At 42.1% G+C, this 13,740-nt stretch overlaps 1 protein-coding gene across 1 annotated transcript in view; it reads left to right on the top strand.

Annotated features, from left to right (window-relative positions):
* The window catches only part of LOC127040944 (cytosolic phospholipase A2 gamma-like), a 44,500-nt gene that overhangs the window by 18,267 nt on the left and 12,493 nt on the right, over positions 1–13,740 (top strand). Inside the window, 4 exon segments of the mRNA XM_050935475.1 lie at positions 3,470–3,523; positions 5,821–5,886; positions 12,201–12,239; positions 13,330–13,449. Coding sequence (XP_050791432.1) covers positions 3,470–3,523; positions 5,821–5,886; positions 12,201–12,239; positions 13,330–13,449 — 279 coding nt within the window.

The following is a 13,740-nucleotide window of genomic DNA, read 5'->3' as shown; positions in this document are numbered from 1 at the left end:
GGGAAGTGGCTTCTCCAAGGTCATGAAGGTCAGAAATGGGGGGTGAAGGAATAGAAGTCAGGTCTCCTAATGCCTAAGCTACTGCTTTGTCACTAGAGCTGGGATTTTCTAAGGAGCCTAGGGAACTTAGGAAGCCCAACTTGCATTGAATGTGAGTGGAATTTGTTCACTGAACTCCCATGGTCTCCTTTGAAAATCCCTGCCAGGAACATTAATCTTCCTATTAATTAATATAACAGTGTAAGCATATCTTCCTCTTTATATTTATTTATTTAGATAGGGAATTTCCAAAAGGTCTAAAAGGATTGTGTAAGTGTGTGTATGTATGTGTATGTAGGGAGGAGATTTTCAAAGGGATGAAGGACAATTAGGCACTTAACTCCCATACAAATTCAATGGGCTTTGAGGTTGTGAATTAGAAGCTTAATCATAGAATCACAGAATATCAGGGTTGGAAGGGACCTCAGGTGGTCATCTAGTCCAATTCCTTGCTCAAAGTAGGACCAATCCTCAACTAAATCATCTCAGCCAGGGCTTTGTCAAGTCTGAGAGTATGTCTACACTATGGGATTATTCCAATTTTACATAAACCAGTTTTGTAAAACAGATTGTATAAAGTCAAGTGCACGCAGCCACACTAAGCACATTAATTTGGCGATGTGCGTCCATGTACCGAGGCTAGCATCGATTTCCGGAGTGTTGCACTGTGGGTAGCTATCTTGTAGCTATCCCATAGTTCCCGCAGTCTCCCCTGCCCATTGGAATTCTGGGTTGAGATCCCAATGCATGATGGTGCAAAAAACAGTGTAGTGGGTGATTCTGGGTAAATGTCGTCACTCATTCCTTCCTCCGTGAAAGCAATGGCAGACAATCATTCGCGCCCTTTTTCCCTGGATTGCCCTGGCAGACACCATAGCATTGAAATAAATCAAGAAACGATTTCTTTCCCTTTTCTTTCACTGGGGGGTGTGGCAAATTGATGAGATATACCCTGAACCACCCCGGACAATGTGTTTGACCCTAGAGGCATTGAGAGCTCAGCCAAGAATGCAAATGCTTTTCGGAGACTGCGGGAACTGTGGGATAGCTGGAGTCCTCAGTACCCACTCCCTCCCTCCAAGAGCGTCCATTTGAATCTTTGGCTTTCCGTTACGCTTGTCACACAGCACTGTGCTGTGGACTCTGTATTTTTTTCAAATGCTTTGGCATTTCGTTTTCTGTAACGGAGCTCTGATAGAACAGATTTGTCTCCCCACACAGTGATCAGATCCAGTATCTCCTGTATGTCCATGCTGGAGCTCTTTTGGATTTGGGACTGCATGGCCACCCGTGCTGATCAGAGCTCCACGCTGGGCAAACAGGAAATGAAATTCAAAAATTTGAAGAGCTCTTCCTGTCTACCTGGCCAGTGCATCCGAGTTCAGACTGCTGTCCAGAGCGGTCACAATGATGCACTGAAGGATACCTCCTGGAGGCCAATACCGTCAATTTGCGGCCACACTAACTCTAATCTGATATGGTAATACTGATTTCAGCGCTACTCCTCTTGTCGGGGAGGAGTACAGAAACCAGTTTAAAGAGCCTTTATATCGATATAAAGGGCCTCATTGTATGGACTGGTGCAGCATTAAATCGGTTTAACGCTGATAAATTCAGTTTAAACGCGTAGTGTAGACCAGGCCTGACCTTAAAAACCTCCAAAGAAGGAGATTCCACCACCTCCCTCAGTAACCCATTACAATGCTTCACCACCCTCCTAGTGAAAAAGATTTCCTAATATCCAACCTAAACCTCCCCTCTACAACTTGAGACCATTACTCCTTGTTCTGTCATCTGGTACCACTGAAAACAGTCTAGATCTATTGTCTTTGGAACCCCCTTTCAGGTAGTTGAAAGCAGCTATCAAATCCCCCCTCATTCTTCTCTTCTGCAGAATAAATAAGCCCAGTTCCCTCAGCCTCTCCTCATAAGTCATGTGCTCCAGCCCCCTAATCATTTTTGTTGCCCTCTGCTGGACTCTTTCCAATTTTTCCACATCCTTCTTGTAGTGTGGGGCCCAAAACTGGACACAGAACTCCACATGAGGCCTCACCAATGCCGAATAGAGGAGAATGATCACGTCCTTCAATCTGCTGGCAATGCTCCTACTTATACAGCCCAAAATGGCATATAAGGATTATATGGCACATTATGTGTGCACATTAGGAGCACACATTAATGACATGTGTGCTCCTAAGCCAGTTAGTTGCTTTTGAAAATCTCATTCTGGATATCAAACTGGCTTACTTCCTTTGAATATTCCAGCTTCAGTCATTCATTCAAATTTGGACTATACCAATCAAACATAGTCCATCCTAGCTCTGGGTGCCTCTGACAGTACTTCAAAATATATCTCCTAATGTATCATATCTCCAGCAATTATTTATCCTAAAGGGGGAAAATAAACTTTCCAACTGTAAGGATAGGTAAACTCTGGATTAGGTTTCCAAGGGAGGATGTGGAATCCCCATCACTGGAGGTTATTAAGAACAGGTTGGACAAACATCTGTCAGGGTTGATCTAGATTTATTTGGTCCTGCCTCACTGTGGCGGGATACACAAAAAGACCTCTCAAGGTCCCTTCTAGACCTATATTTCCATGATCCTGAGATCAAAGTAATCCCATTAAGATTATAAACATAATAAATACATTTATCACACCCATCTCTCAACTCACTGTAGGGCAGAGATGTTCCAAAAGTTATCAAACTCTGGGCAGGTAATATTTTCCTTTCTTTCTTTCTTTCTTTCTTTCTTTCTTTAGTTTGTTTGTAAGGCACCTAATGCAATGGGGTCATTCTTCATTGCTGGGTCACATTGGCACTGTGATACTACAAATACTAATATTAATTATTAGGGCTGTTCAAAAGTTAGTATTTACATTTATATGAAATGTGGCAATTTGTTTATACACCAAATCAGGACTAAAACACAAAATTTCGACCTTTCCCACAAAATGATTTCTGTTTTGGGTCAATTGAAATGTTCTGTTTTTATAAACGTGAAACATTGCCTTCCTATTTCTGTAATAGTTTCATTTACACTGAATTGTAAAAGCCAATACATTTGGGAATGAAAGGTAATTTAAAAATGAAAAAAATGAAAGGTTCTGTTCCAATGTGTCAGCATGCCTCCTTTCACATTGGAAAGTTTAAATTTTGACAAAAGAGTATTTTCTGATGCAAAAATATTACACTGGAAATTTGTTGACCGCCTCAATTTACAATAAGTTTTTTCAGTTATGGATGAATGTGTAAATCAAATTGCAAAAACACATAACCCATCAGAGACTGGCCTGCCAGTGCCCTCTTGACTTTTCTACCGTTGGGGCTTTTCTCCAGGCAACTCTTTATGTAGTATTAAAGGGAAAGATCTTGATGAACTCTTACTTGTGCCATTGTAAATAAAGTCTTTTCCTTCTTGTTTTCAGGTTTATGGGGAAGTGTCTTTGGAAGCAGGGAGGAAAACATGAAATATTTAAAAGGTACTGACGTTTCTGCCTATTGAAGTTATGGACAGGTCATCAGTGGAATCAGCACAGGTCTCCGGTGGAGAAGCTACTGCACCATTCTGTAGCAATGATCCCAATACCCCACTGGTTATCATAGTGGCACTGTCATGTGTCCAACAATCTCTGTATTAGCAGTAGCCTAAAGTAGCCCATGGATGTCTTCCAATTGTGGATGCGTTGGATTTTCAAGGGTGCCAAAAGGAGACAGAGCACCTAACTCTCATTTTTGCCTTTCAAAATGTCCAGCATGCCAGATAATTTCCATATTATTATATCTAAAGATGAGATTTTCAAAGTTTACTTGGGTGTTTGGATCCTAATTTCCACTAATTTTAAAGAAGAGTTGGGCATAATCTAATGTCATGCTTCAGGTCTCAGCCAGTCACCTGCGGGAATCAGGAAGGAATTTGTTCCCTGGTGCACATTTGTAAACTGTTTCTTAATCAGCCACCTCTAGAGATGGGACTCCAGCTGGGGTAGGCTGATGCTCTGAGGTTGTACTGAGAATTTTGTTTCTAGATGCCTGGTTGGTGAGTTATGCTAAAGGTCCAACAGATTAGAGATCAGGAAGGAATTTTCTCCCAGGTCACATTGACAGGAACTATGGAGATTTATTCACCTTTCTTAGCAGCACTGTGTGCAGGCCACCTGCTGAGATTGTATAGGTATGTCTCACCTAATCATTCCCTGCCATTGCAGGACCTCTGCCTCGTGTGCAGCTCAGTATCTCCTGTTCTCAGGCTGTGGCACACAACAGTTCAGCACTGCCTCAGTTTAAATGAGGTCAATGGGTTCCACCAGGGATATCTGTGTGAAATGTAATGGCCTTCTCATCTCAAACTCTACAAGTGCATGGAGCAATGAAATTAGTTTCTTTAGGTGGCTTTGAAATTCTCAGTTTAGATGAAATCCTGATCTGAAACTTCATACTAATTTTGGAACTATCTACACTTGGGCAAATTCTGGCCTCACTTACACCTGTATAAATCAGGAACAAATGTTTAGCAATCAGTGGAATTCCCCTTACTTCATACCAGTGTTACTGACATCAGGCCCACTGTACAGAGGAGTCAGGGAAATCCGAAACTAGCTGATTAGTTACTGATGATTTTAAAGGGAAGCAAATGCTCAATACTGGCCTTAATATTTGTGGTGGTATTTAAAAAAATAAAAATAATGGTCAGATAATGCCTAGATTATAAAACCTAGATAATGATAAAATCTAAGATTTGATTCTGGTTTCAGGCTGATTTTAGACAGTGACAAATTGTGTCTTCATTTACAGTATCATGAATCAGGAATAATTCCAGTGAAAAGAGCAGAGTTACTTTTGAATAGTCAGTTCAAACATTTTGACTAAACCATTTTCCACCAAAAAATCCTGCTTTGTGATAATCAAAAGTTTTGTGGAAATGTGTTGATTCTGATAAAATTTTTGATAGAAAATTTTCAAAATGCTACAAATCAAAACGGAGTATTTTGTTTTGACTTCATCATTTTGTTTCAATTTTATTATTTCATTTGGTTTCAACTTTTATTTATTTTTAACTAGCTAGCTAAAAATATCTTATATTAACTTATATTTTATATTATATATTTATAGGTCATATTTTTGTTACCATATAATGCTTCACTAGTTGTTCAAAGGAAACATTTAGTGTGGTCATTTTGATAATTTTGAATTGAAATATTTCACAATTTCAATCCTTCAAGATATTTTGAAGTTTTTAGTTTTTGAATCAATTTGAGATGAAAACAAATTTCAGAATCTCCAAAGTTTCCCACAGGCTAGAAGTTCTGTTCCTTACCCACTATCCTTCTGACTTACACTAATGCAGATCAGATCAAAACCATGTCCCTGATGTCCAGAGTTAAGAAAACCTCAAACCTTAAAGAAAAAAAAATGACTCCTCTTTAAAAACCCTGGGTGACAGATCTTCAATACCTTGTAACTGAATTTTGATTTCCTAGCTCAGTGGTTATCAATCCCGGGTTGTTTTTTTTTTAAACTGCAGAGGTCTAAAAATTTTCAAATAGAGGAGCTTTGGAAATCTTAGACATAATCTGCAGACTCCAAGGGGTCCACAGACCATAGGTTGAAAACCACTATTTTATGGTAGTGACAACCTTTTGCGGACCCCTTAGACATGGTCTGAATCCCTAGGGGTCCATGGACCACAGGCTAAAACCCACAGTCCTAGATGATATGGTTAGTGTCCTTAACTTTGTGAAATGACTCATAATGCGCGTGTTTTCTTTTCTGTTTTCAGAGCTTGTTCTCCAAGTATTTTCTGGAGGACTGGGAGGGGAACATCAGTATGCAGTAGGAGAAGCAGGTGAGTCATTCTATTTCTGGAATCATGGGCCAGTTTTTCTTATAATTCACATTGGGTTTATCCTGTCATGACTTCACTGATATGAAAGGAGCTAGTTCTGATCTGCACCACTATGAGCAGCTATGGCTGCACTGCAGCCCCCCTATCATGGATGAGGAAAGCAGCAACAGTTCTTCTGCCAATATATTCTCACTCCTTCCCCCAATAACATTAGCTTCGTTGACAGAAGTATTCTTCCATCTTCATAGCTGTGTCTACACTCAGTTGACGGTGGAGGGATTGTCATAGTGATGTGTCAAGAATCAGAGGGGTAGCCGTGTTAGTCTGGATCTGTAAAAGCAGCAAAGAGTCCTGTGGTACCTTATAGACTAACAGACATTTTGGAGCATGAGCTTTCGTGGGTGAATAAGCACTTCATTGGATGCATGTAGTGGAAATCTCCAGGGGCAGGTATATATATGCAAGCAAGAAGCAGGCTAGAGATAACGAGGTTAGTTCAATCAGGGAGGATGAGGCCCTCTTCTAGCAGCTGAGGTGTGAAAACCAAGGGAGGAGAAACTGCTTTTGTAGTTGGCAAGCCATTCACAGTCTTTGTTCAATCCTGAGCTGATGGTGTCAAATTTGCAGATGAATTGAAGCTCAGCAGTTTCTCTTTGAAGTCTGGTCCTGAACTTTTTTTGCTGCAGGATGGCCACCTTAAGATCTGCTATGGTGTGGCCAGGGAGGTCGAAGTGTTCTCCTACAGGTTTTAGTATATTGCCATTCCTAATATCTGATTTATGTCCATTTATCCTTTTTGGTAGAGACTGTCCAGTTTGGCCGATGTACATAGCAGAGAGACGTTGCTGGCATATGATGGTGTATATTACATTGGTGGACGTGCAGGTGAATGAACCGGTGATGGTGTGGCTGATCTGGTTAGGTCCTGTGATGGTGTCACTGGTGTAGATATGTGGGCAGAGTTGGCATCGAGGCTTGTTGCATGGATTGGTTCTTGAGTTAGAGTTACTATGGTGCAGTGTGCAGTTACTGGTGAAAATATGCTTCAGGTTGGCAGGTTGTCTGTGGGCGAGGACTGGCCTGCCACCCAAGGCCTGTGAAAGTGTGGGATCATTGTCCGGGATGGGTTGTAGATCCCTGATGATGTGTTGGAGGGGTTGTCATGGCGTAAATCCCCAGTCCGAATCTTCGAGTCCAAAAGATGGGGTACCAGCATGAATTCCTCTAAGCTTAATTACCAGCTTAGATGTAATAGGCTGCCACCAACCAGGACTTACAGTGCCTGGTACACTCTGGTCCCCCCAAAACCTTCTCTGGAGACCCCAAGACTCAGATCCCCTGGATCTTGTCACAAGGAAAGTAAACCCTTTCCCCCACCATTGCCTCTCCAAGGCTTCCCCTCCCTGGGTTACCCTGGAAGATCACTGTGATTCAAACTCCTAGAATTTTAAAACACAGAGGAATTCCACCTCCACCCCTCCTCTCTCCCACCAATTCCCTGGTGAGTACTGACTCAGTTTCCTTTGAGCCTTAACAAGGGGGAAAATCAATCAGGTCTTTTAAAAAGAAAACTTTTAATAAAAGAAAGAAAGAGTAAAGATCATCTCTGTAAATTCAAGATGGTATATTACAGGGTCTTTCAGCTTATAGACACTAGAGAGAAGCCTCCCCCCAGCAAAAATACAATTTAAAATATTTCCAGCAAAATACACATTTGCAAATACAGAAAACAATTAAAAGACTAAACTCGCCTTTTTCCTGGTACTTACTAAAGAGATTTTTTCAGAAAGATTGGAGGAATCTGCTTGCATGTCTGGTCCCCCTCAGAACCCAGAGAGAATATGGACAAAGAACACATAAACAAAGACTTCCCTCCACCGAGATTTGAAAGTATCTTGTCTCCTGATTGGTCCTCTGGTCAAGTGTTCCAGGTTCACTGTTTGTTAACCCTTTACAGGTGAAAGAGACATTAACCCTTAACTATCTGTTTATGACAGGGGTCTTAGCTGCGGACTGTATGTGATGGCCAGTGGAGTCCTGTTGGTTTCTTTCTTGGGTTTGTCTTGCAGTAGGAGGCTTCTGGGTACACGTCTGGCTCTGTTGATCTGTTTCCTTATTTCCTCGTGGGCATTGTAGTTTTGAGAATGCTTGTTGGAGATTTTGTAGGTGTTGGTCTCTGTCTGAGGGATTAGAGCAGATGCAGTTGTACCTCAGTGCTTGGCTGTAGGCAACAGATCGTGTGGTGTGCCTGGGATAGAAGCTGAAGGCATAAAGGTAGGCATAGCAGTCGGTAGGTTTTCGGTATAGGGTGGTGTTAATGTGACCATCGCTTATTTGCACCATGGTGTCTAGGAAGTGGACCTCCTGTGTAGATTGGTCCAGGCTGAGGTTGATGGTGGAGTGAAAGCTGTTGAAATAGTAATGGAATTTTTCCAGAGTCTGGAAAAATCTGTATTATGTCATACTCTATCAAAGAAACTGAGGAACCACCTGATCAGCATCCTATACAGCAAACAGGAAAACATCAAAAAGAGCTCTCCAACCTGGAGACTCTCATTAATAACCAAACTTCCATACAAACGGACTTCACTAAAATAAGACAGGAGATCTACATTACTCACTTCGTCTCTCTACAAAGGAAAAAGGACTGTAAGCTGTCTAAACTCCTACCAGACACATGGGGCCACAACCGTGGTACCCCCAGCAATATTGTCAATCTATCCAACTACACACTCAGCCCAGAAGAGATTAAACAAAGACTGTGAATGGCTTGCCAACTATAAAACCAGTTTCTCCTTCCTTGGTTTTCACACCTCAGCTGCTAGAAGAGGGCCTCACATTCCCTGATTGAACTAACCTCATTATTTCTAGCCTGCTTCTTGCTTGCATATATATACCTGCCCCTGGAGATTTCCACTACATGTATCCGACGAAGTGGGTATTCAGCACGAAAGCTCATGCTCCAAAACGTCTGTTAGTCTATACAGTGATGTGTGTGTTTTTTTCACTCCTGTTCTAACCTACATATGCCTTATAAGTGTAGACCAAGTTAGAGCTAAATCAAGCCATTTGCATTAATGATATATGTGAGTTTCATGAGTCTCATTCACCCTTTCTAATGAGTGTTAACACACATAGTATCTTTCTGATAAATGCTTGCCCAGAACAAAATCACACTGAAAGCAAATATGTGACTTCTCTACATGGGAAATGTTACCAGTTATCCAAGTATAATTATATTAGAATAACCCTCATGTGGATGCTCTTGTTCTGGTATAAGAGTGGCTTTCTTGTATTACCTTAAACCACTTTCAATGAGATATAAGCTAAACCTAAAAAGGCAGAAATTATTATCGACAAGAGAATCATAGATTCCAAGGCCAGAAGGGACCAGTGTGACCATCTAGCCCAAACTGCTGTATAACACAGGCCAGAGAACTACTCCAAAATAATTTATAGAGCAGTTGCTTTTAATTAAAACACCCAATTTGGATGTAAAAATTGCCTATGATGGAGAATCTACCATGACCTTTGGTAAGATTTTCCAGTGGTAAATCACTCTCAGAGTTAAAAAAATTACACATTATTTCCAGTCTGAATTTGTCTAGATTCTATGTCTGGCTCTTGGATCTTGTTGTATCATTACAAGTACAAGCAGGGGACGTGCTATTCCGTGACTTTAGCAAAGATTTTGATACCATCTCCCACAATATTCCTACCAGCAAGTTAAATAAGTATGGGTTGGATGAATGGACTATAAAGTGGATAAAAAGCTGGCTAGATCATCAGGCTCAGCGAGTAGTGATCAATGGCTCCGTGTCTAGTTGGCATCCAGTATCAAGTGGAGTGCCCCAAGGATCAGTCCTGGGGTCAGTTTTGTTCAATATCTTCATTAGTGATCTGGAGGATGGTGTAGACTGCACTCTCAGCAAGTTTTCAGATGATACTAAACTGGGAGGAGTGGTAGATACTCTGGAGAATAGGAATAGGGTACAGAGGGGCCTGGACAAATTAGAGGATTGGGCCAAAAGAAATGTGATGAGGTTCAACAAGGACAAGTGCAGAGTCCTGCACTTAGGACAGAAGAATCCCATGCACTGCTACAGACTAGGGGCCGAGTGACTAGGCAGCAGTTCTGCAGAAAAGGACCGAGGGGTTACAGTGGACGAGAAGATGGATATGACTCAACAGTGTGCCCTTGTTGCCAGGAAGGTTGACAGCATTTTGGGCTGTATGACTGGGAACCTTGCCAGCAGATCAAGGGACGTGATCATTCTCCTCTATTAGACATTAGTGAGGCCTCATCTGGAGTGTTCTGTCCAGTTTTGGACCCCACACTACAGGAAGGATGTCGAAAAATTGAAAAGAGTCCAGCAGAGGGCAACAAAAATGATTAGGGGGCTTGGGAACGTGACTGAGGAGAGACTGAGGGAACTGGGCTTATTTATTTTGCAGAAGAGAAGAATGAGGGGGGATTTGATAGCTGCCTTTAACTACCTGAAAGGGGGTTCCAAAGAGGATGGATCTAGACTGTTTTCAGTGACAGCAGATGACAGAACCAGGAGTAATGGTCTCAAGTTGCAGCGTGGGAGGTTTAGGTTGGATATTAGGGGAAAAAAATCACTAGGAGGGTGGTGAAGCACTGGAATGGGTTACCTAAGAATGTGGTAGAATCCCCTTCCTTGGAGGTTTTTAAGGTCAGTCTTGGCAAAGCCTTGGCTGGGATGATTTAGTTGGGGATTGGTCCTGTTTTGAGCAGGGAGTTGGACTAGATGACCTCCTGAGGTCCCTTCCAACCCTAATATTCTGTGATTCTATGATTACCAGTTTAGTTCATTCCCTCTGGAGCACCTGACATTGCCCAGTGTCTGGCAGAATAGTGGCCTAGATGGTTTGGTCTATTATGGCCGTTCTTATGCTTTTATGCTGAACTAATCAGGTGGATGGGGAGGATGACTGATTTTTTTGACTGGCTGGAGGTTGTGTGAGTTAGGTGTCATGGAGGTGATAATTATAGAATACTAATGGGGTGTTGGTTTGCTTCTCATGGGAGGTCTACAAGAACCAGTATATTTTAAGCTTTTCAGTGGTAGGTGGACTTATCCCAGTGGGCCCAAATGGCCTTCTCAGAGCAAAGTCAGCATGAGGTGGCTCACATCTCAAATTCATTGTCATTTGAGCCTGAGTGGGAAATGTCCCCTACCCTTATCTGATTGTACCTGTGGAAAATTCAGTGACTTCAGGTTTGGCAGTGCTTTCTGAAGAGGCATTTCTGTTGGTGTCCTTATGCCATTACAATCCCTTGCCATATGGGGATATCACCCATTATAACCCTAAATCTCTGCTAAGAATTGGCTGGGTGGAGTTGTTCCAGGCACAGAGGGTGTTAGAAGTTGATGCAAGAAGGACATTTAGAGAGGGATGAAAGTGTGCATTGTGGGGGTCAGGCTGGCAAGTGAGGAAGATAATTTTAGTGCTTGAATTTGGAGCAGACTGGACAGAGCCAGCTGCAGGTGGTTGGAAGCCAGAGAGGAGCTAACTATATAGTCCTAATGAGTTTTTGTATTATTTGTTCTAAGACAGCTGCCAGAAATGGACATGCCTACACATGGAAGATGTGGGTATTGTATTCCTCAGATCACTGGGCCTGATTCACCTTTCCCATACGGGGCTTAATCCAGTTCAACTAAGTTAAATTAGATAAACCCCCTGCAAAGAACAGAGTTTCTTGTAGTTACTTCTCTGTCTCAACTGCCTGATCAGATAGAGGTGAACTTTCCTTTACCTCTGTAGTTCCAGGACCAGCTAGGTGATGCCAAGCAGTGGTGGTTGCATTTATCTTAGAATGCTCAAAAGGCCTCCTCAGAGTTTAGTCAGCAAGAATCAGCTCAAAGCTGAAACTGGTTGACATTTCAGTATGTGTGGGGAATATCCCCCTGTCCTTCTCTGTTTGCACCTCTGGAGAAACCCATGATTCTGGGTTTGGCAGCATGGCTGAAAGGAGTTTCTTGTGGGCTCCTTGTTCCATTGCAATCCTGCACCACATGGGAATGTCAACCATTGTGACCCCAACATTCTGTTAAGAGTTGGCCTGGGTGGAGTTGTGCTAGGTACTAAGGATGTTTCATATTGATGCAAGAAGGTGCTGCAGGGTGGGACCAAAGAGGGGGCTGATGGAGTCAGGTTGACAGGTGAGGAAAATGCTGCTAATGTTTGAATTTCGGACAGGCTATCAGGGGCAGGCTCTGGGTGTTAGGAGGCCAGAGAATCGGTAACTACATAATTCTAACTGGTGGTTTGTTTGTTTCTTGCAGAAAACACATCAGAAATGTCCATACCTCCACTTGGAGGAGGTAAGACATTATATATCTGGATATACAGATTGTCATTCACAGCCTTTATTAACTACCACCCGTCCCCCCCGATCTCTGCCATGCCACATGACAATCTATTCTTTAATGATGGGATTTTCAAAAGAATATAAATTGTAATGGAAGTTGAGTTCCTACCTTCCTGAGGTTTGCTTGATAATCGTAGCCCCAGTTCTTCAAGATGCTGATGAATAACATCAGCATCAATGGTGGGATTTTTTTAAATGAGCCTAATGGAATTAGATGCCTGACTTCCGTTCAATTTCAATAGAAGTTGGATACCTAAATCCTAGATCTATAGGGTGAAATCCATAGGGAATACACTTCTACCTGGCATGTGCATTTATCTCTACAGGGCTCAAGTTGTTTTCACATCAGCACTAGAACACATTGAAAAGTGTTTTCTGCGAGAAGCTGAGGAAGGTTCAGACAATAAAACAAAACTGAGACTGATTTTTTCTTTAGTTTTCAAAAGCTGGATATGGTAAAACATTTCAGTTTTTAGTAAAATGTATGAGAGAAAAAATGCTCATTTTCAGTAAAAAAAAATAAAATAAAACAAATAATTTATGTGAAACCAAACCAGTGAATACAGTTTATTGTGTTACACAAGATGTCAGACTAGTTGACTGCCATGGTCTCTTCTGGCCTTGGAATATATCAATGGATTATTTTAATCAAAATTTGTGTTTTCAGTTTTTCATCTGAAAACCATTTCTTTTTAACCAAAATTCCAATTTGGTTGAACAGTCATTTTCAATAAAATAAATAAATACATACATAAAATTTGAGGAGTCCTGGTCAGCCCCAGGTAGCTCACACCGTAAGCTAGGTGCCAGTGGGAGGTGAATTCTAACCATTGCACTCCATCTACTGAAGTGTGGCCTGATGTTCTAGGACACCAGGTACAAACAGATTCAGCAGCCAGGTGTCTGACCCTACACTGGCCATTGCATCCCTGCTGTTAAGAGACTTTGGGCACTGAGGACATGAGTCTTTCCTCTCTCCACATCTGGGGGCTCACAGGATAAACAGCTGCCTGCTGGCCACATTATGTTCTCTTTCCTCCCAGGTACTCGTTGCGCTTGTGCACATTGTCGGAGTGCCCTCCTCCTCCTGCAGTTTCACAGTCATGCCTCAGCTGGGGAAGACTGCAAGGGAGTCTCTGAGAAGCTGAAGGAAGTCCTGAAAGGCAAGTGGACCAGCGGGACTAGACTTACCACCTGTCCCTGTGTCTAATCATTTAAAATGGGATTTTCAAATGTGTCTAGAGTTGACTTCCTTAGGCACCTTAGGTAATCCCAGTTATCAGGTGAAAGAATTGCTGCCTGCTTGGTTCCATGACAACATAGCAATATTTTCACAAATGCCCAGGGCTGTTCCAGTACACACAGGCTGAGGTTTTCAAAAGAGCCTAAGGGAGTTAACATCCCAAATCCTTCATGGAAGCTGGGCACTGAAACTGCCTTTGCCCCCCTTTGAG

Source organism: Gopherus flavomarginatus (assembly GCF_025201925.1).
Source record: "Gopherus flavomarginatus isolate rGopFla2 chromosome 11 unlocalized genomic scaffold, rGopFla2.mat.asm SUPER_11_unloc_2, whole genome shotgun sequence".
Lineage (NCBI taxonomy): Eukaryota > Metazoa > Chordata > Testudines > Testudinidae > Gopherus > Gopherus flavomarginatus.
This window is presented reverse-complemented; position numbering and strand designations above follow the sequence as displayed.